This window comes from Nicotiana sylvestris, chromosome 8, assembly GCF_000393655.2.
Source record: "Nicotiana sylvestris chromosome 8, ASM39365v2, whole genome shotgun sequence".
NCBI lineage: Eukaryota > Viridiplantae > Streptophyta > Magnoliopsida > Solanales > Solanaceae > Nicotiana > Nicotiana sylvestris.
This window is the reverse complement of record NC_091064.1, coordinates 222,677,306-222,700,084: the sequence shown is the minus strand read 5'-3', so window position 1 is coordinate 222,700,084 and position 22,779 is coordinate 222,677,306. Positions and strand designations below refer to the sequence as shown.

General features: G+C 35.4%; 2 protein-coding genes across 2 annotated transcripts; both read left to right on the top strand.

Moving 5' to 3' along the window:
* The first annotated feature begins 9,033 nt into the window (after positions 1 to 9,033).
* LOC104240711 (small ribosomal subunit protein bS6c alpha-like) lies at positions 9,034 to 12,486 on the top strand. Its single transcript, XM_009795585.2, has 2 exons — positions 9,034 to 9,449; positions 12,088 to 12,486. The coding sequence occupies exons 1-2, from the start codon at positions 9,105 to 9,107 to the stop codon at positions 12,325 to 12,327; spliced, it is 585 nt and encodes a 194-aa protein (XP_009793887.1). The 5' UTR covers positions 9,034 to 9,104; the 3' UTR covers positions 12,328 to 12,486.
* A 6,554-nt stretch (positions 12,487 to 19,040) lies between these two features.
* Positions 19,041 to 21,485, top strand: LOC104240712 (probable E3 ubiquitin-protein ligase RHA4A). Its single transcript, XM_009795586.2, has 3 exons — positions 19,041 to 19,425; positions 19,546 to 19,628; positions 20,545 to 21,485. The coding sequence occupies exons 1-3, from the start codon at positions 19,213 to 19,215 to the stop codon at positions 20,939 to 20,941; spliced, it is 693 nt and encodes a 230-aa protein (XP_009793888.1). The 5' UTR covers positions 19,041 to 19,212; the 3' UTR covers positions 20,942 to 21,485.
* The last annotated feature ends 1,294 nt before the right edge of the window (positions 21,486 to 22,779 follow it).

Sequence of the window (22,779 nt, the reverse complement as noted above, 5' to 3'; positions counted from 1 at the left end):
ATGCATCTTTATGACAAGCTTTATTTAAGTCAGTATAATCTACCCAAATTCGCCATTTCCCATTCTTTTTTGGTACTACTATGGTTTTATCTAGCCAGTTAGGATATTTTACCTCTCCTATTGACCCAATTTTTAAAAGTTTTTGTACCTCATCCTGGATCACCTTATTTTTAAAGGATCCCTGCTTCCTTTTCTTCTGTTTGAGAGGTGGATATGATCGATCTTCATTCAGCTTGTGGTCATCACCTCCAATGGTATACCTATCACATTTGAATGCGACCAAGCAAAGCAATCTGCGTTAGCTTATAAAAATTTGAAAAATTTACCTTTCATTCCCGGGCTTAACTTCTTTCCAACATAAACTTTTCTATCTGGCCACTGCTCGGAAAATGTGATAGCCTCGAGTTCCTCAATTGTTGTTTTGATGTTTTCATTCTCTTCTGACTCTTGAATAACATCAGGTCTTGAATCTACATCCGTTTGTCCTGAAGCATTTTCAGTTGAGGTTATATGGCCATTTTGTTATGGCGATCCCATTGCCTAAACAGAGGAGAATTCTAAGGAGGCTTAACACAGGTCCCATTAGTAAATTCGATCTTATTTCTAGCAGACAATGAGACAATATGAGTGTAATTGCGAATTTTTAATGGAAAAATTCGTAATTAATTATGGTGGATATTAATTTCGAAAATTGCAAATTAATTACATAATTGGAAGCCTTGTTAAATAAATCCCGCGGTCCCTGCTGTGCGTAAATAATAAGAAATAAAGGAATCTTTTTCTTGGTGAAAAAGAAACCCCAACAAGTTTTGAAAAAGGGTTCCCGCATTAGGGCGGGTAACTTTTAAATTACAAATGTGATGCTAGAGCAATGAGGATTCTTCACCGGGGCTCCGAGTCAAAATGCATACAAACATTTGAAGGGGTTTGTGAATACTTGTTGGGGAAGTAAACAGGCAAACGTCTCCGAGGATACTTTAAGGTTGAGGCTATTTCCCTTCTCTGCACGGGGAAAAGCCTTGAATTGTTCCTTTATAGGACCGCAACATTAGTTTACAAAAATCTGAACTCAAGCTATAAATAGAAGAGACCAATGACCTTTGACTACAACATTTAGCTCTCGGAATCTGGCTCAGACATATTCTAAACCATGCAAAACCTTCAAATACCTCCAAATAACTAATTTGTTATTTGTCCTCACAGCCTATGCCAGGTGGTTTTGACTTTTGATAGTTTAAAGAATACATTAGTAGTCATATGCATTTTGGATCTTAGACACGCTTTGAGTAAGAAAAGTAGCCGATGAAGTTCGAAAAAATTCAAGATTTTACAATAGTTCACCAACATTCAACTCACAAATAAAAGGAATTGGGTAAAATCTAAAACAAGAAGAAACAGAAGACAAGATAGTCAGTACCATTTGTCATCTAGTTGCCAATTTTACTCCAGAAATAGTCAACTTTTGTAGTTAAACTTAAACCAACAGCTGCTTAGTTGCTTCTATTCTTTTTAACAAGCCAGCAATCTCAGACTGCATTCTCATTTTCATCTTGTAGTAATCACATTGTGAATTCTCCAATACTTTAAGCTCTTCCAACTTTTTCCTCCTCCTTTCCTCGGTCTCCTGCAAGCAGAGTTTATCAAGTTTTTCTGAATACTCTTCCTTCAGTTTCTCCGTTTTTATTCTAGCCACCCGTCCAAGGGCGTACGACAGAATATTTTGTAAGGAAGATTTGGGAGCAAGCGAGGTGGATGCAGGAAGAGCAACGTCTTTTTTGGGACCAACTTGACTACTAAAGTCCTTATCAGGAAAAGTGGATGGAGGAAACTCTGACAGCCCATCTGCGTCTGTTAATCAAAGAACTGAAATTAGATAGCCTTCACACAAACAGATAAGGCAATCATCAGCTCATGCTCAATAAGCACATAACTGATAGGTATATATCACTGGACAATATGATCTTAACTGAAACATGAACCCTACTTACGACTAAATAATTTCCCATGGTTTTTACTCACTCCGTTCCAATTTATGTGAACTTGTTTGACTGGGCACGGAGTTTAAGAAAAAAATGAAGACTTTTGGAATTTGTGGTCCTAAACAAGTCCAAATGTGCCCCAGAGTATTTGTGTGGTTATAAAAGCTTCTCATTAAGGGTAGAATTGTAACTTTAAGCTAAATTGTTACCAAATTTAAAAAGAGTTCATTCTTTTTGGAACGGACCAAAAAGGAAATAGGTTCACATAAACTGGAACAGAGGGAGTATTTATTTAAAACAAAAGAAGAAGACGTTCCCTGGTAAATAAATTTCTGGATAAGTTCACAGATCCAACAACACTAAACAGTTAAAGACAGAGTAGTGTTATAAGGGCAGCTTTAAAATGTTGTTATCTTGCTCACTACAAAAACTGTTATTAACATTCAAAATTAAAGATCAATCGCTCAGAGCCCTTTAGGCTTTGTTGCTCAGTCCCTGAAGGATGAAATACGGAAATCATTAACCGATACACTTGAAACAGTGATTATAAATCATTGATTAACAACAATAATAAGAAAATCCGATGCAACGACGACCGTTTATATATATTAAGCTTTTATTGCACTATTTGTTTTACAAATACATTAGTACTTTATTTCATATAAAGCCGCAACAGATTGGGCATGTAGCAGATCTGGGCATCCATCTATGGATGCAATACGGGTAAAATTTGTGGCCGCATGGAAGCTAAACTTCGCATCCAGTCATCTCATTCAAGAATATCGTATAAATTTCTGCAGCACGCTCCTGCATCTCTATGTCCCTCTCTGCTGGATCACGTAGACACCACTTCTAATGCCAATAATCAACGTACACGTGAGTGCCATCAGAGCTCCGAGAAAAGCGTAGGATTCCCATGCGGGCTTTGACCAGCTACCACGGTGGTGTACGTGTTGCGCAGCAACATGACTTCCGGACAATAGAATTAGGCAGAAAACTAATTTGGACAATTCAGCAAGATTCTCAAGATTGTTTTTTCTTGTTACATTAAGTACTTTCATGGCGTTAGCCATGGCTTCCAAATGGATCAGGCACGTACATTAATATCTTGTCGTCATTCTAAAATGCATGCTCGGTGATACAAGATTGAAATTGCAGAGAAAGAAAACTAAAGCTAGAGCTAAGAGAAGAAGGAAAACTAAAGCTAGAGCTAAGAGAAGATTTAAGAAAAACTAATGCAAATAAGATAAAGGTTTTTCATTCATAACCTTCAAAAGCCATTATAGTGTTATATATAAAGAAAATGGAAGGAAGGACAAGTCTAAACAAAAGTATGCTAAAGGGGACTAATGTGTAACATCTTAAATATTAACTCTAAAAGTATAGGGACCTAAGTGTTTGCACCACAACTCAACTCTGATATAACTTCCATTTTTTTATTACTCCAATTGCGCAGATGCACCCTTTACAGTTGAACGTACAGCTCCCCATAAGCACTAATTTCCTTTCTAGAATGACCAACTCTAGCTCGTATCAGTCAGACTTATGGTACTCATGAGGATGAGACATTATGGACAGAAAACTTAGTATTTTCGGATGAAAAACATGTTGGAAATATGGAGAAAGATCTAATTAAAGATGGTCTTCCACGGCAGCCTTCAAATGTGATGTTTAAGCAATATGCAGGCTATATTAATGTTGATGAAAATAATGGAAGAAACCTTTTCTATTACTTTACTGAATAGTGTGAGAAGGGGATGTTTGGTATTTCTTGATTTATCATCTCTACTTTAAGCAAGAGCCAATTCCACCGCATCATGCGTCTCCTCTACAGGATTCTCCTCCATCTCCACGTCTACTGGATTATCTTGCATCTCTCCGATGCAACCACGATGAGTACACCATCTCAGCTTGAGATATATATATATATATACATTTTGAAATTGAATTTTTTTCCTTTTAATTTGTTTTATATATCATACATATATTTTGACAATATATAAGATTTTCAAAAAGTTTTTACTAATATACAGAAGATGCACATGTGAGGCACGAGATGCACATGAGGCGCACACATAGCTAGTTTTATTTGATTTACTTGAGACCTCCTAAGTTTTTAAGTATTGACTTCTCAACCAACTCCAATAAAATCATATCCATTTTATAATTAAATATCTCGATAACTTAATTATTTTAATTAACTTATACGCTAAGCAACTATTAGGCGCACTTTAAATTTTTCAATCACAAATTCGCCCGTGTAAAGTGGTTATGACACTTGATAAATTCTTCAAGTTAGTTAAGTTAGAGATTTCTTCATAAATGGTGCAACGCCAGTTAAGTATAACTAGGCACTAAGCCAACATATTTTTAGCAAATTTCTAAAGATATTACTTAGCTTGCTATGAAGAGACATTTGTTGTTGTAGCTCAACTGTAAAAAACTTATATACTATCCATGGAGAAACTTATATACTTTGCTTATATACTAGTTGTAACAAACTAAAATAATTAGTAAACTTATACATTACTTGATTTCATATGATGCCGCGACAAGTTGGGCATGTAGCAGATATGGGCATCTATCTATGGATGCAATGCAGGTGATATTTGTGGCCGCATGGAAGCTGAACTTCGCCTCCAGTCATCTCGTTCAAGCATATCGTATAAATTTCTGTAGGATGCTCTTGCATCTCTATGTCCCTCTCCGTTGGATCACGTAGGCACCATTTTCTAATGCCAATAATCAACGCACACGTGAGTGCCATCAGAGCCCCAAAAAAAGTGTAGGATTTCAACGCGAGCTTTGACCAGCTAACACGGTGGTGCACGTGTTGCATAGCAACAAGGCTTTCGAACAATAAAATTAGCCAGAAAATCAATTTGGACATTTTAGCCGCTATGGAATAGTGTAATGGATCCATATTTGCTGAAGAATATAGATATACTTTCTATTGATTTCAACGCGAATTAAGAAAAAAAGAATGGAGGGAGGTTCACTAAACCAAATTAAAGAACATGTAAAATTTGCTAATTTTTATTCTCAGCTTTCTCATCACATGAATGATCTATTTATAAGCTGTAATAGCAAGAATGGAGGGAGGTTCCAGAGTGCTCCAACAAGAGCTAAATCAAAGTATTGTTTTAACGCAGCCATATTGGATCATTCTAATTCCCTCAACAAAACTAGAGAGAATCTCCAAAAGAGTGAGACTGTGTTGAACAACAATCTTAAGTTCCCGCATGTATAAGATTTTCGAAAAGTTTCTACTAATATACAGAAGATGCACGTGTGATGCACGAGATGCACGTGAGGTGCACACGAGATGCACGTAAAGTGCACACAAATCAAGTTTTATTTGATTTACTTGAGACCACTTAAGTTTCTAAGTATTGATTTCTCAAACCAACTCCAATAAAATTAGATCCCAATAATTAGTAAACTTATATACTATCCGTGCAGAAACTTATATACTTAGCTTATATACTAGGTGTAACAAACTAAAATAATTAGTAAACTTATACACTACTTGATTTCATATAATGCTGAGACAGGTTGGGCATGTAGCAGATCTTGGTATCCATCTATGGATGCAATACGGGTGAAATTTGTGGCCGCATGGAAGCTGAACTTCGCCTCCAATCATCTCGTTCAAACATATCGTACAAATTTCTGCAGGATGCTCTTGCATCTCTATGTCCCTCTTTGCTGGATCACGTAGACACCATTTTCTAATGCCAATAATCAATGCACACGTGAGTGCCATCAGAGCCCCAAGAAAAGCGTAGGATTTCAACGCGGGCTTTGACCAGCTAACACGGTGGTGCACGTGTTGTGCAGCAACATGGCTTCCGGACAGTAGAATTAGGCAGAAAACCAATTTGGACATTTTAGCACCTATGGAGCAGTGTAATGGATCCATATATGCTGAAAAATATAGATATACTTTCTATTGATTTCAACGCGAACTAAGAAAAAAAGAAAACAAGAAAGGAGGGAGGTTCGCGAAACCAAATTAAAGAACATGTGAAATTTGCTAATTTTCATTCTCAGCTTTTTCATCACATGAATGATCTATTTTTAAGCTGTAATAGCAAGAATGGAGGGAGGTTCCAGAGTGCTCCAACAAGAGCTAAACCAAAGTAGGTAAATACTTACCCACACCGGATGTTTACACCAAACTATATTAACTCACTATGATTAATTAATTTAATTAGATGCGAATACATGTAATTTACCATGGTTAAATGATTGAAGTCCATATGCAAGACACATGTTATATATCTATTGGTTTGGTGTAAACACCCGATGCAGGTAAGTTTTTACCACCAAAGTATTGTTTTAACGCAGCCATATTGGATCATTCCAATTCCTTCAACAAAACCAGAGGAAATTTCCAAAGGAGTAAGACTGTGTTGAACAACAATATTAAGTCCCCGCATGTATAAGATTTTCGAAAAGTTTTTACTAATATACAGAAGATGCACGTGTGACGCACGAGATGTACGTGAAGTACACATAAATCTAGTTTTATTTGATTTACTTGAGACCTCTTAATTTTCTAAATATTGATTTCTCAAACCAACTCCAATAAACTTTTGGTGCAAGCAAGTTCTGGTGCGCACCTTTAGCGACCAGATTTGGCATTTTTAGCGATGGACATTAGGCTTTTAGTGACCAGATTAGTGTTTTTATTGGGGAGTTTTTTTTATAAACTCATTTCAACATTTTTGGAGCTAGGGAACTCGGATTTGTGCGATTTTTGGAGCATTTTCACCATATGGATTGGGGTAAGTGTTTCCTACTCGGTTTTCATTATATTTCATGATTCCATGATTATTTTCATCATATAAGTGAATAAAATAGAAGATAACGGGATTTTTGAAAAATCTTTCAAAAACAAAAAATGAAGATTTGAAGGGCGATCCGTTATCGGAATTTGATAATTTTGGTATGGGTGTTCGGATTTCATAAAAATTCTGTCGGGTTCCAAGATGCGCGCCCCGCATTGACTTTCGAGTTGACTTTTAGTCTTAAATTTAAAGTTGACGTTTTATTATCGGAAATTATTTCCGATGAATTTATGTAATTAATTTGGCTATATATGAGCCGTCCGGAGGTCATTTCACGCGAGAAGGCTATTTTGGAATATCGGCCTAACTCCGTAAAGTTAAGTATACTGCCTAACCTTGAATGAGAAAATTACCCCTTAGGCATTGAGTCATTGATATGTGGGGATTTTGACTATGCCTTTTAGCTTTCATTTTAGACCAAAAACGCGGAATTGTGTTTCCGAAAACTGATGAAATGTGCTTAATTGCAGGAATATTGAAATATGAGCTCCCAAGATGAAATTCAACTCAAGAAAGAGTAATCTGAACTCAAGGAAAAAAATTGGCAAAAAAGCTCAGAAGTGCGGACCGCAGAATATCATCAGTGGCAGCAGGTGTAAAGAAATTCCCATCAAAGAAATGTGCAAAGTGCGGTCCACACATTATATGTGCGGCTGCAGAAACTCGGTGAGAAAAAGTTTAGAGAACCTGCATCTCAAGTCCAACAAAAGTGCGGACCACACAATTATTGTGCGGCCGTAGAAGAAAAGCTACGCGGCCACAAACATTATTATGCGGACCGCAGAAAGAGAGCAGTGCGGTCACAGTTTAGAATTATGCGGCCCTAAAATTCCAATCCAAGCTGAAGCAAAGTGCGGACCGCACATGGAGTTGTGCGGCTGTAGAACCTCCGAAAAGGGAATTTTTGTTCGAAAATTCCAACCTTGTATAGATAAAAAAGTTTCACTTTTTTAGATCAAATTTTGACATCAGCTACTACAGTAGACAGTTTCTTTTACTCTTTTTAGTAGTTTTTGCTATTTTGAGCTTTTTGAACATTGATTTCATCATTAATTATCAATATGAGTTTAATTATCATTTCTTCTTCTACTTCTTCTAATTTAAGCATGAGTAGCTAGATTTTCACTAGGGTTGTGACTCAACCCTAGAGTGTAATCTTAATGGGTATTTAACTTATTGCTTGTTTATGGTTGAGTGTTTATTATTTAGCCTTGTTCTTGCTTTTAATTGTAGAATTAATGGTTGAAATATTAGTTCATGACTTTTTGACTTGGTCTTTACTTGAGAAAGAGAGACTTAGTCTAGGAAAACTTGACTAACAAGAAATTGGGTCAATCGAGAGATTGATAAGTCCAATTAAAGGGTTGAACCTAGAGATAGTAAAACCCGACTAGAGATTTTTATCAACCGTTTTGTTCAATACCCAGTTGGACTTGAGAAAGCTAAATTTGGCAAAATCACTCTCTGACCGTGAGGTATTGAGTGGGTACTTGTGTGTTGATAGCTATAATACACCCCGTCCAATAAAACAAGCTTTAAAGTTTACAACTCATTAGGAAAACACCTAGGTGAAGGTCATAGCCCTAGGCCTTTTATATCATTTGAAAAACAACATAAACAATTTCCTAATTCATTTCTAGGTTTGCAATCTTAGTTTATATTAGACCTAGAAACAATCCAAGTCTGTGGAAGTGTAAATTGAGACAGTTTAAGCTCATACACTATAATATACACCCCTAACTCCCATTCATAGCTCCATGTGGAAAATCGACCCCGACTTCTTGTTGGATATTACTACTGCATCGACCGTATCATAACCTTAAATAGAGGTGTGACTTGAACGAGATTCATTTTTGGCACCGTTACCGAGAGCTAAAAAAATGGATTTAACTATATATTTGGTTTTGTGTGTGAATTGTCTTCTTTTCCTTCCGTGTTTGATTTTTGTGAATCAATTGTAGGTGCAACAATGGCTCTCATATGTATATTGTTATAATATATATTTCGATACAGTATTAGTATTTCATTTTAAAATATTAAATACCATATCTAATACCAATTTTTTTAAAATTTAAACCAAATACCATACGGAATACCAAATAACAAAATTTTCGACTTGGATACCAAATTATGTACAACCATATTTAGAAGTCTTGTGGGGGTGGTTAAAGGAAAGCCAATAAATTTTCTCTTGTAAAGTTTTACCAATGTTGGAATTGGGAATAAATTTTCCCTCCTTATCCACTTTATCTCTCTACAAGAAACAGCAACAATGGCGTCTTCTTCTTTATCATCACTATTCCCATCTTTCTCCGCATTCTCCTCTTCTAAACCTTCAATTCTCTCACTCACACATCCTTTTACTAAAACTTGTAAGACATCTGGACCAATAGTGAAGGCCCAGACTCTAGAATTTTCGGGATCTTTCTTTGAAGGTGGATTCGGAGGCGGAGATGATGAGCCACCAGCAACTACACCTTGGTCTGGGATTTCAGCCGTTGAAGATAAAGAGGAGCCGCAGTGTCCTCCTGGGTTACGCCCTTATGAAACTATGGCGGTTTTGAGACCCGACATGTCTGAAGATGAGAGACTTGCTCTTACCCAGAAATACGAAGAGGTATGAATTATGAATTTATGCAATTTTTTATACTCCCTCCGTCCCCAATTTATGTGAGAATATTTGACTGAAAAATGAGAAGTTAAAGTTAGACTTTTTCTAGATATAAAATGTTACTTTTGGACAGACTAAAAAGGAAAGAGCGTTCATATAAACTAGTTGATTTTCGTTTGTAAATTTTGAGTTTGCAATTGCTGATTTTTTACTATTTGAGCGTGAGAGTCGTAGAAGTTCAGAGTGCTAAACATTTATCTGTTGAATCTAATACTGCATCTTTCACAATTTGTTTGCAGTTTATGCTTATTTACAGTCAATTTGTTGACTGACTTTTTGAGATAAAAATGAGCTAGGCTAATTCATTTTCCTATAATTAAAATTGGAAAAATGACACTATATAGCCGCTCTCAAAATAATAACCAAAAATATATATAGTTTTTGTGTATATGTACATTCTATATGTTATATTCAAAAATTATACAAATTTTATACACTTTTTTCGGCTACCAAATGTAAATAATTTCTGACGCGGGCTAAAAGTGATAATACCCCATTAAAATTTGGATGCCGAAAACTGCACGAGAAGTATTATAAGTTGCACTTCTCTTCGTATCCAAATGATGAAAAATTGTTTCTTGATATGTTTGTTGAAGTTAATGAATAAGAAGTGAAGAGTGCCACACATTAGGACAGATGGAGTAAGTATTTTGAAGTTAAGCTGCCTATTTTGTCATTTGATACGCTTCAGCTGGTTTCCATGTGAATTAAGAAATGATTCAAATGGAGATAATTTGTACTCATTTGGAATAGGAAGATGGCTAGGGACAACAAATCGAGGAAGAAAAATAGTTGTTATTCGGTTTGCATTCATAATGAAAAGATTAGTTACGGTGAAAATGTAGCCATGTAGAGAGCGTAATTATTCCCTTGTATACGACTCTCAATCTTGCTTACTCTTCTCTTCAGTTCTTATTTCTCTTGGCTACAAAATCCTCTATTTTATTTTTCATTGTGAAAGGGTGGAAGCATGAAACCAAAAGAAGTTTTGAGCTTTGCAATTGATAATTTAAGCACAGGAGTATTAGAGAATACACTTCCATTTCCTCCGTCTAATAATCTGAGCTGTTGATCCAATAAAACTCTTAGAACTGCGGTGCATAATTTCATATTTCACCATAACTTAAGCTGGCATAGATATGATCCGAGTAACGAAGAAAATTATTTCTTGGCTTCTGCTACATTTTCATTATTCTTTTTCCCATGGAATGACTTTGCTTTTAATCTTTTTTTTTTTTCCATCTGTTGCTTGAGTCCAAATAGATGTAAGATATTTCCGCGCACAGGCACAAAACTTGATGTAGGTGGATGGCTCTAAGTTTCTTTGTAGTAGCTAGATATTGTGTTATACTTTCATTCAGAGGCAATTCAGGATTCAAACTCTATAGGTTCATCCTCTAAGGTTCTTAGCATTGAACCCATTGTATTTTTATAATTATGGGTTCATTATGAGTTCATATCTGCAATTTGTTGAAATTTCAGTGGATTTTTTCACATATTTTATGCTTCGCGTTGAAAGTACTGGGTTCAGATGAACCCGCTGCTGCAACATTGCATCCGCCCCTTGCTAATCACTGTGGCCTGCAGTAAGTCAAGCATGCCTAGGAAAGAGGTTTTCTTAGAATTCTCCCCTTTTCTTATAATGTTCTTAATACTCTACCTCTTACCAGTGGCATTTAGTGGTTTAACGAAATTATCATCACCTTCAACATATGCAACTACTTTGTGATTTTCTATGATTTTTGGCTAGTACCGGTAAATCGTTATGTTTCGCCTTAGTTTGATCATTGATTGGGTAATCAAGATATTAGGTGGTTGAGTTAAAAAAATAAAGAAAAAGAAGAAAAGATGGAGAAGCAAAACAGTTACAGAGGGAGAGATGATTTTCTTTAACCACTGAATCTGCAACCTTTAACCACTATGTTTCCAATGGAAAAGCTATGATTTGTTGGCTCTCCAAGTCTCCATTACCCCACACAACTCGCTGTCTCCACCTGCACAAACTATTGCCGACTTTAAACCTTTTTTGCATCCTTTGAACTCAAAGTAGCTCTTTTTTCACTTTCTTTTTTAGTTCCATTTCTGTCTAACAAGAATATTTTATTCCTTTTGTGATTAATTTTTAACCAGGTTCAGTATCTCTGAGTCTCTGGTTGCTCAATTTCATGCCCTTCCTGAGCCATTAACTGATTAGACATACTAAGAAAAGCTAACCATAGAATTATGTCTTCTAATTTAAGGGACAAGTTCCTAAATATTAACTTTGTTAACTTGAGAAATCTGTACAGTGTTATTGCTCGGATTTTCACCTGAAGCTACAAACAATATGTATATTCTTATTGCAGTGTTAATGCTTCAACTTGTCCTGGAGTAAGTAATTTTCATGTAATTGTTTGCGTTATAGATTCATTGCAACTGTTTTATGGAGTTACATCAAGTTCCGACACTATCTCCCTTCAATTTCAGTTGCACACAATACTGGCTATTTCATGAATGATGATGCAACTATTAAGTCTTTAAGTCTTTAGACCAAGTGTTTTCATAAGTCCTCCAATGTCGTTTTGCTTTTCTTTCTGTTGGGCAGTTGCTGGTTGCTGGTGGTGGTATGTATGTCGAGGTCTTCAATCGAGGGGTTATTCCACTTGCATACAGCATTAGGAAAAAAAATAAAGCTGGAGAGACAAATACATACTTGGACGGTATCTACCTCCTGTTCACCTATTTTACCAAACCTGAATCCATTGCAGCCCTTGAGGCAACAATGGTGGCTGATGATGATGTTATCCGATCATCCACTTTCAAGATTAGGAAAAGGAAATACTAGTTTAATTAGTTTGTTTAATTTGTATTTTTTCAGCTGTAAAAGACAATTACAGGGGGGAGGCAGGTTTTCCTCATCTCATCTCTCCTATGTTTTAGTCTTTTTCAAAGCAAAACAGTACCTTTTTGTAATATATTATTTATATTACTGGAGTTGCCATTACATTCTGCTTTAATATCCTCCAATTTGGCTGAACTATAATAGTAGAGCATTATTGAGCACTTGATAGTCCTGTGTAACTCCTGGAAACAGCCTCTCTGCCCTTTGGGGTAGGGGTAAGGTCTGCGTACATACTACCCTCCCCAGACCCCACTGGTGGGATTATACTGGGATGTTGTTGTTGTTGTTGTTGTTGATAGTCCTGTGTAAAGATGATTATTGATTTTTACTTTTCTTGAGTCTTTGGTTGTCAGGTCAGATTACAATTTCTCTTTATTATAGAATTTAAAACCACTTGTGTTTTAACCATGGTGTCGAGGTCAACTGTGTGCTCCTCGATTAATTTCACAGGGCATAGGGGTATGGTCTGCGTACACTCTACCCTTCCAAGACCCTACTAGTGGGATTTTACTGGGTGTGTTGTTGTAATTGGACACTTTTTGAACTTTGTTTATGAGCCCAAGTTGACTGTTGGTACTGAAGGAAGTTGAGAAACAGTATTCTTTTCTTTTTGTTGATGCCCTTTTGCCCTATCTAAACGAGTTTTTGACCAATATTGTTCCTTATCTTTGAGGATATGTCTATTTTGGTCCCTCGAATATAACCCTGAGCATATTTAGTCCCTTAAGTATGCTAAAGTGAAGCACCTTTAGGCTCACTGACATAATGTGTTCAAAAACTAACAGTGGTAACCAACTCTGATTCATGAAGCAAATCTTCTGCTCTGAAGCAAAACTTTTTTCTCCTTTTATTGGATAACGCAAATTATCACTTTAATTCCTCATTTTTAGATAATGTCTTCTAAAATTTTGACCTTGAAGATATCCCCGTCTATACCAATTTTCAATGAGAAAATGACACTGTATAACCGTTGTAAAAATAATAGCCGAAAAAATATACTCCCTCCGTTCCAATTTATGTGAACCTATTTGACTGAGCACGGAGTTTAAGAAAAATTGAAGACTTTTGAAATTTGTGGTCCTAAACAAGTCAAAAAGGGGCCCAGGGTATTTGTATGGTTATAAAAGCTTCTCATTAAAGGTAAAATTGTAAGTTAAGCTAAATTGTTACCAAATTTAGAAAGATGTCATTCTTTTTGGAACGGTCCAAAAAGGAAATAGGTTCACATAAACTGGAACAGAGGGAGTATAAAATTTGTATATTATTTTGTATATATACGTTTTGTATGTTAATATACAATAATTATACAAATTTTATATACTTTTTCGCCTATTAGATGTAAATAGTTTCTGGCGCGGGGTAAAAATAATAATATAATCTGGTTATTTGTTTGCTTCAATAATATGCCTAGAAGTAACCTTAGCAGCACTATTTTTTTTTCTTTCAAATTTTAACTTTTCTTTTTGAAAAAATCAACCGAAATTATTAAAAGTAAAAGTTTCAACGTTAAAATCTTAAATTTACCAGTTTTGTACTATTAGTGGGTGTTTGTTTATAAAATATTTTCGATAAGCAAATTAAAAAGACGATGAATGCCGAAACCAACCCCGTAATTGATCTTGGACAGATTCTTTTAGTGAGACTAAAAGTGCTCCACTTTAGCATACTTAAGGGACTAAATATGCTCAAGGTTATATTTGAGGAATCAAAATACACCTACCCACAAAGATAAGGGACAATATTGATCAAAAACTCTATCTAAACTGCCATGGCTTCCAAAAGTAGGACTAACCATTTTGTGGGTTGTGATTTAGACATTTGGTTCAAATTTTTGTGCTGATTGCTTTAAGACAAGTGTGTTGGCTTCCACCAGAACATCCAATCATAAAATAGTCAGTATATTGTTGATTTGTAAGAATTTTTTCCAAAGTCAGGCTACTTTATAGTAGATAAGTTTAATTTTCTTTGATTTCTTTTGCTTTATGGGAAATCTTGAGAACCAAGATTTAATGGTGTCATTTGAAGATGATCTCAATGTCCACTTTGAGAGGGGGAAAATAATGAAAATCTTCTCCATCCCACAAACAATAGTAGAACTTTATTCCAAGATATGCTTGAAAATCATGAGAAAGTAGATATTCATAATTTGTTTGTGTCTAAATTTTGATGGATAGAGTCCCGATACTTGTGTGATGTAGATAATAGATATTCGGCAAAATTTGTATTGTAAAGGTAGCAGATACTAAAAGAAATAATTGAGATGCGCGCAACTTGACACTGTGATGTCAAGAAAAAGGAGAGCTAGTAGGTTTGACATAATAGTGTCAGGTGTTTGCCATAATTATATTATCATATTTGGTTTTTCTATTTGTTGAAGGAAAGAGCAATATAATTACCTTAATTGAGTTTTCCTTTTTGTAGAAGGAAATTATAATTCTCCTATACTTGGCTAGTCCTTTTTCTTGTAGGAAAAAGTTTGGAGTTCTATAAATTGAAGGTTCGTCCTTCTCATTCAGTAGCATCCACAATGTAGCCATAGGGGATTGAGAGTAGTATTTAGGGGGAGAACTTTTCGGGACAAGTGTTAGTGCGTCACTTGTGTTTGCCTCTTCGTGAGGTTGTTCTCTCGATGTTTTGTACTCTTTTTTATATAGTGGATTGCTCATCTCCGCGGTGGACGTAGGTCAGTTGACCGAACCACGTTAAATGTTTGTGTCTCTTTTGGTATATTTCTCCTTTGTTGTATGATTTATCGTCGCTCAAGGTTTGCTTAGATAGCTTTCGTATGACACCTGATTTTTACGTTTCTAACAAATAGTGCATATTGAAGATATTTCTTAACAATTATTTTGTTATTTAAATTAGTTAATCTAAGTGATCACCCCGTCATCGGCGGCTAGTGCTCACCCTGACCAGGAAACAAGATTTTGCACTAATGCATGTTTGCTCTTCATATACAAGTCTTCTAACAATTGGTAAACTTGTCTTCATTTGAAAAGTTGAATCACTTTATGAGCACATGATTAAATTGAGATAGTATTTTTTTTATCCTTTGGCTGACTTAAAGGTCAATCTCTAATGACTGCTAGTTTCTTCTTTGTTTCTTTTTCGACTGTTGTTCGGGTCAATTTAAGCATAGTTCGATTATTCTATCGAGTACCTGCTACATCCAACCAATACAGTTACGGAGTAACTCCGTCCATCGAAACTTTAAAAATTACCTTGTATTCTTTGTCTCTGTTACAAAATAAAACCTAATCTCCATGATTTTCGTCCCACTTTATTGACCTGGCTACACCCTTGGATACCTCTTACACTGCTACTTAGCACAAGCCATGAGCTAGACCATAGGAAATATTAGTCGATATACCCTAAAATACCCTAAAATGGAATTGTTTTGTTCTCTTCTTGGCTAGGAAAATTATAATAATTACAATAAAAAAATTGGAAACTCTGCTCATGCGAGCTTGAAGAACATTGTCAATTCCAAGCTGACATAAAGATGAGTATTGCAGTAAGTTGACAGCCAGCGTAAAAATGTTCAGTGTGATAAATGTTCTCAAATTAACATGAATATAGTAGAATGGATACATACTCCATCTAGTTTAAGATTAAAGTAATTAATTTTTTTTTTATATATTTTTTTTTTGAGAATATACCTTGCCTTGGTGGATGAGACTGCAAATGTGATATATCATTTCCAAGTTTATGGATGGGACCCTTTTATGGAATCAAACTGCAGTGATAGGTGCATATGAATAGATACATGTTTTAGGGGCCACTTGTACTATATTCTTATTTATTTTCATATAAAAAAACTCATTTATGTGCAACACTTTGAGTGTAGTATGTGGAAGAACCACTCGTTTTGTGGATGTCAAACAGAATAAATTCCAAATGTTTTAGATTATATAAAAGAATTATCACTAAGGATTTGCTTTCATCCGTTTAAATCTTGGCGAGAGAGTTATTTGGTACATGTGCCGATGGTAGTCGGTAGAAAACAAGTAACAATAACAACAATCCAGCATAATTCTACTAGTGGGGTTTGGGGAGGGTAGTGTGTACGCAGACTTTACCCCTACTTTAGGATAGAGAGGCTGTTTCTGATAGACCCTCGGCTCTCTCCCTCCAAAAACTCCCCACCTTGCTCTTGGGGCGACTCGAACTCACAACCTCTTAGTTGGAAGGGGAGGGTGCTCACCACTTGAGCAACCCACTCTTGTCTGGTAGAAAACAAGTACTCGATGGAACAGTCGAGGCACGCCCAAGTTGTATGGACACCAAAACTATAAAATAAAAAAATCTAAAGAAATTACCCCTAATTGTGCACAGGGACGGATCCAGCAAGAGTGAAGCGGTGTCGCGTGACACCGCTTCGTCATAAATTTTTGTTAAATGTATATATAAATAATTTGCAAAATACCATATAAGTTACATAAATTATTAAGTGTGACACCACTTTCCATCAGCGCTTCTTGGCCAATTGGTATAGCGCTTGATTTCTTTAGGGAAGGTCACGAGTTCGAACTTTTTTGGAAAGTGTTTCATTCAGTGGTTAAACACTTTTGGCTTTTGTTGTTTCTTTTTAATTTTGGGTCAATTAAGTTATTTTGTTACTTTTTTATTCTTTAATTCTTTTACTTTTTTGTTAGAACTTTTTAAAATAGTTTTACTTTATAAGTGTACTCTATAAATTATTCGGGGTTCTCAAATAGATACTTTTATTTATAATTCAACTTAAATTTTAATAAATTATGTTAAAGCATCTATCAAACTTTCAAAATCAAGTTCAGAATCTCAAAATTCATCTAACTTGAAAGAAACGGCCAATGGTCGAAGCAACATCGACAAAGTAAAGGAATTAATTTAAATTCCTTAAAGGTTGACGCTGAAAGATTGACAACTCGGTTTTTTTTTTTTGGAGTACAGTGTAACCAAATATGTGATCTTTTGCTATAGTTACTTGATTCAAAATGAATGCATTAACTAAGGGAAAGGAAATGTATTTTCAAGTATAAGATATACACCCGAGCGGATGCATCATGGTCGAAGCGCTGTCGAAAAGGTGTAATTTTTTTTCTTCTTTAAATGTGACACCGCTTACAAAAAATTCTGCGTACGCCACTGATTGTGCAGAGCACAAAACAACAACAACAATAACGACAGCAACAACAACAACAACAAATCTAATGAAATCGCACACGTGGGATCTAGGAAGGGTAATATATACGCGGATCTTATCCCTACCTTAGGAAGGAGGAGGAGATATTTCCGATAGACTCTGTGCAGAGCACTAAAGTACTTTCCAAATTTATATAAGAAAATCATCTATTTCTTGACTAAATTCAAGAATGACTTTTACCTTCCAACCCCAATGAGATTTTGAAAACTCAAGAAAATAGAGATTGAGAAATATCTAGTGAAGTTAGGTTTCAGCAAAATTGTCCCAATAAACAGTTGCACTATTGGTTTTCAATTACATGACAAGGTAATAACTGAAAGGTAAGTTAGGCTTATCTGATCAGTGCTCACCACCTTTGATGACAATCTTTTGAGGTTGATTGATTATCAGACAACTTATGTTTATGGGAATCTTGTCAAAAGACAAGTGAGAAAGTAAGATATTTGTATATACCTAAAGCAAAAGGGTAAAAAAGTGTACCTCTTTTCTATCCTAACTATATCTTAATTTTACGCTACTTATATACCCTTATTGTTAGCAAATCGTCTCGTATTTGTACTTGAGCCTAACAAAGTTACACCTAAAGTATAACAAAGGTTAAATTTTATACCATAGTCAAAAGTAGAGCGTAAATTTGAACCATTTTCCTGAATTAATTTGACACGTAGAATCCATCCAATCCACGTTAGAACTCCGTTAAAGTCAAGAACATCAAATACGAGGTGATTGGCTAACGGCAAGAAATATGAATTGCCCTAAAATATAATGGATGATAACAACAACAACAATAACAATGGCCCAGTAAAATCTCACAAAGTGGGATCTGAGGAGGGTAGTGTGTATGCAGACCTTACCTCTATCCCGATAGGGCAAAGATGTTGTTTCCGATAGACCATCGGCTCAGAAATATAACAGATGATAAACTTAAGATATTTTGTATAGTAGAGTAGTAAATTGTGACTTTTTCCTGTAACCTATGTATAGTTTTCAGATGCTATTCCAAAGAGAAAACTATGATTGAATCCTATGCTAAAAAAGATGAAGATGAAAGAGTGGGCTGAGGGACCTGGAATTATTGCCTTTTCTTTTTCTTTTTGTATGATATAAAATCTCAGTGGCAAGTTATGAGCAAGTCACATCATTGAAAAAGTGTAAATAAAGTAATCATGTTATATTGATCACTTACTTGATCTCAAAAGCACTACACATTTTAGCAGTCTCCTAAGCATTATTGGTACTGTCCTTATCAAATCTCAATTAAAATCCAAAATAAACATACCTTTTAACCTTTTTCATTTTTTCCTGATACAATGTTTTTCATCTTTGTTTGTATATATAAAGCTTAGGGGGCGGTCTTTACTGGATCCTGCATGAATACAGAATACTTTGTGTACCGAGCTGTCCTATATATAATGCTATAATGTTTAGGGTTTATAAACCCTAAACCCTAAACTCTAAGGTATCCTGATACAATGTTTGTTATCTTTATTTGTATATATAAAGCTTAGGGTGCGGTTCTTTTCCTGATCCTGCATGAATACAGGATATCTTGTGAACCGAGCTGCCCTATATATAATGCTATAGCCTTATAATCTTTCTCATTAAACCTTTTAACAAACTGAGTTTTAAGAGTTTTTGGTTCAATGGGGATCCCTGAGTCTCCTAGTCCACCTCATTTGTATCCTCAAGCACTTCAACTTAAACTTTATCAAGCTTTCATCTTCTCAATTCCAATACTTTTTTCTATAATTTTGTTTCTTTTGTTTTACTTGTTTTATCTCAAAAGAAGGGCTTCTATTGGTTCTATTTCCCCTGCAACAACAATTACAAGGAGTTCAACTCATGCTATTATTCATGTCAGTAAATATCTCCTAGCTGATTAGTCTATGTTTAAATTTCATAATATTTCAAGAACCATAGTATACAAACTAAAAAAATTGGTAGTTTGCTAATAGTTTTTTTATTTTATTTTGCAGGGTGAGGTAGATATAAAGGGGATGCTCAAGAACAAGCTTCCTGTAGTAATATTTGATGAAGATTCAATGATGAGAGATTCCCAGTAAGTTAACTTTTGTTTGTGCTACTGGACAAATCCATAGTCTTTATACAAAAAATTTGACAGGTCTAATTCAAGAGTTTGACGGGAGCCTTGGTGTAATTGGTAAAGTTGTTTTCATGTGATCAGGAGGTTACAGGTTCGAGCCGCGAAAACAGCTTCTTGCAGAAATGCAGAGTAAGACTGTTTATAATAGATCCTTGTGGTCCGGCCTTTTTCCGTACCCAGCGCATAGCAGGAGCTTAGTGCACCGGCTGCCCTTTTTTAATTCAAGAGTTTTAATGGGAGCCTTGGTGTAATTGGTAAAGTTGTTGCCATGTAACCAGGAGGTTACGGGTTCGAGCCGTGTAAACAGCCTCTTGCAGAAATGCACATTCTGGTTCGGTCCTTCCCCGGACCCGTGCATAGCAGGAGCTTAGTGTACCCGGCTGCCCTTTTTTTAATTTTAAGAGTTCCATTTCATCCTTAAAACTTTAGACAAGTCCTTATAACTTTTTATCTACTTCATATCTTAGTTCAGGACTATAATTTTAGAATATAGACAAACTAAATGCTGCCAAAAGTTACAGATAAAAGGGTGCCTGGATTCTGATAATGATTTTTAGCTAACATGTGGTTCAAAAATTTGAAGAGGAGTCTTGGCGTAACTGGTAAAATTGTTGTCATGTGACCAAGAGGTCGCGGGTTCGAGCTGTAAAAGCAACCTCTTGCAGAAATGCAGTCTAAGACTGCGTACAATAGATCCCTGTAGTCCGGCCCTTCCCCGAACCCTGCGCGTAGCAGGAGCTTAGTGCATCGGGCTGCCCTTTTATGTGGTTCAAAGACTTCATTATTTGAACATACTACAGCATTATAAGGGTGAATTTAAGGCAATTTTTTGTCAATATAGTACTTACAATTATGAGATATTTTGTCACAGGTGTTGTGTTTGCTTGGGAGAATTTGAGATCAAAGAAGAGTTGCATCAGTTACCTTCTTGTAAACACATTTTCCATGTCGAATGCATACGCCATTGGCTTCGTTCGAATTTCTCTTGTCCTCTTTGTAGATGTCATGTTATTATTACAAGACAAAATCCGCAACCTCAACAGCAACCAGCTTCTAATCTTGAACATAACAATCAAGTCAGATTAGATATTGAAGAGGAAAGTGAACAACGCGATAGAACGATTAACACAGCCAATATTAGCAGAGAAGAGCAACATGTGGTGATAATCGAAGAATTTTCTAGTGCTAGTTCATCCTCTGGCACTACTGAAAATAGTGAAAGAGATTCTTCTCATGTAGAAACTCTTGTTATCAGTATTAAGGCCTAATTTTGCTGCATTTCTTGAATTGTATATTTAGCATTGGGAGTTCAGGAATGATAGATTAGCAGAGAAGTTTAGGGGATACCATTTTATACACATCAGAATCTGATTATTAGATGGAACTTTGCAAAATCATGCTTTTATTTACTTCTCAGTAAAAAGAAGAAAAAAAATAGCACACAAAAGTGTTACATATATATTATACAGTATAAGATATGACATTACTGTATGGATCAAAATCCACTCTAGAATATTTGAAATAAAATAATACTAAGGAAAGGGTTTTCGTGCCGTGGGTAGAGGTCGGGGTGCCAGTCATGGTCGAGCTCAAGCATCGTCAATGAAGCTGTAACGGTTAGTTTTCAAAATAGGGTATTAAAGGAAATATTCCGTGGATATTCTCTGTCCATGTACTATTAGGGTTTACTAGGAATGTGTCTCATATAAATAGAAGAAACAGTGAGAATAGAGGCACGTGAGATTCAATTGTAAGAAAACACTTTGAAAAAAAAAATTCATTCTTCACTCAATACAAGACTTTACTTTTTCATTAAGATTCTCAATCCTCAATCGTTTGAGGTTCTGTTGTTCAATCATTGTCAGATGGAAGATTCTTTTGTTTCACCTTTTGCTTATTAAATTATTCCTCTTAATTACATGAGTGTCATTATATTATTCTTAACTAAGATTAATCAATGTCTAACTGAAATTAATTACCTGAACCAAGGTTTATGTTTTTGGGTCAAACAATTACATATAACAATTTTTTTGTTTTGTTTTGGCAAGACATATGACAGTCAGTCTTTTTTTTAAGCGAAAGAAAAAGAATATTGGAAATTGAAAATGGAAAAAAAAATTGTCGGAAACTCAATTTTTCGTTTTGACATGAACTTCAGTGATGGAAATATTGAATTAATTATTTCGTATGAATATTAGCCCTGGAATCAATAAATCCAATATGTAGTAGATCTTTCTAGAATGAGTCTGTTAATTTTACGAAAATCTCCAAAATATAGGTAGACCTTTTTGAATAATTCAAAATAGTAACCTAATTTGTTCCGAATTTAGTATTTACTAGTTTATCTAATTCATATCTAAATAAAATTTATAGCCAAATTGAATTTCCTAATTCTACTTAAAGCGGGTTTTATACTATTATAAATAAAGGTGCTGCTACCTATTTTTTATGCGAAAATTCATAATTTTATTCCTACAAACAACATGGAGCGGCGGATGTACATGGATACTTATGGTTGCTTGAGCACCCATTACTTTTAACCGGATTTAGTAAATTTGCATAGGCAATTATAAAAATAGTTAGATAAATATGGAGTGAGCACCCATAACTAAACTTTTTTTTCCTCTTCTTTCAGCTACAGTTGTACTTCGATATATGTTTACACCAGTTGAATTGAAAGAGGATGAGAATTTATGTTCTGAGATAAAGGAAGATGTTCGAGAGGAGTGTTTAAAGTTTGGGCCCGTGGGATTAGTCAAGGTGTGCGAAAATCACTCACAGGGTGTTGTTTTGGTTAAATTTAAGGATCGAAGGGATGCTCGTAGGTGGATTGAGGCGATGAATGGACGATGGTTTGCTGGTAGGCAAATTCATGCTAGTGAGGATGATGGAAGTGTTAATCATGCTTTAGTTCGAGATTTAGATGAAGAAACTGATAGATTGGAGAAGTTGGGAGCTGAACTTGAAGCTAGTTCATCGACATTGGCGGACCCAGAATTTTGTGCAGACGACAGCACAGCATAGTGGCAGACCCAAAATTTTGTGCAGACGACAGCAACTACAACCACTAGTAAGTGCAGCAATCAAACTCTTTTTTTTTTGTTCA

Coding starts and splice junctions, on each gene's coding strand:
- LOC104240711 (XM_009795585.2), top strand. CDS start 9,105: ATGGCGTCTTCTTCTTTATCATCACTATTCCCATCTTTCTCCGCATTC. Junction 9,450..12,087: donor TTACCCAGAAATACGAAGAG/GTATGAATTATG, acceptor TCTGTTGGGCAG/TTGCTGGTTGCTGGTGGTGG.
- LOC104240712 (XM_009795586.2), top strand. CDS start 19,213: ATGGGGATCCCTGAGTCTCCTAGTCCACCTCATTTGTATCCTCAAGCA. Junction 19,426..19,545: donor CAACTCATGCTATTATTCAT/GTCAGTAAATAT, acceptor TTTATTTTGCAG/GGTGAGGTAGATATAAAGGG. Junction 19,629..20,544: donor TCAATGATGAGAGATTCCCA/GTAAGTTAACTT, acceptor ATTTTGTCACAG/GTGTTGTGTTTGCTTGGGAG.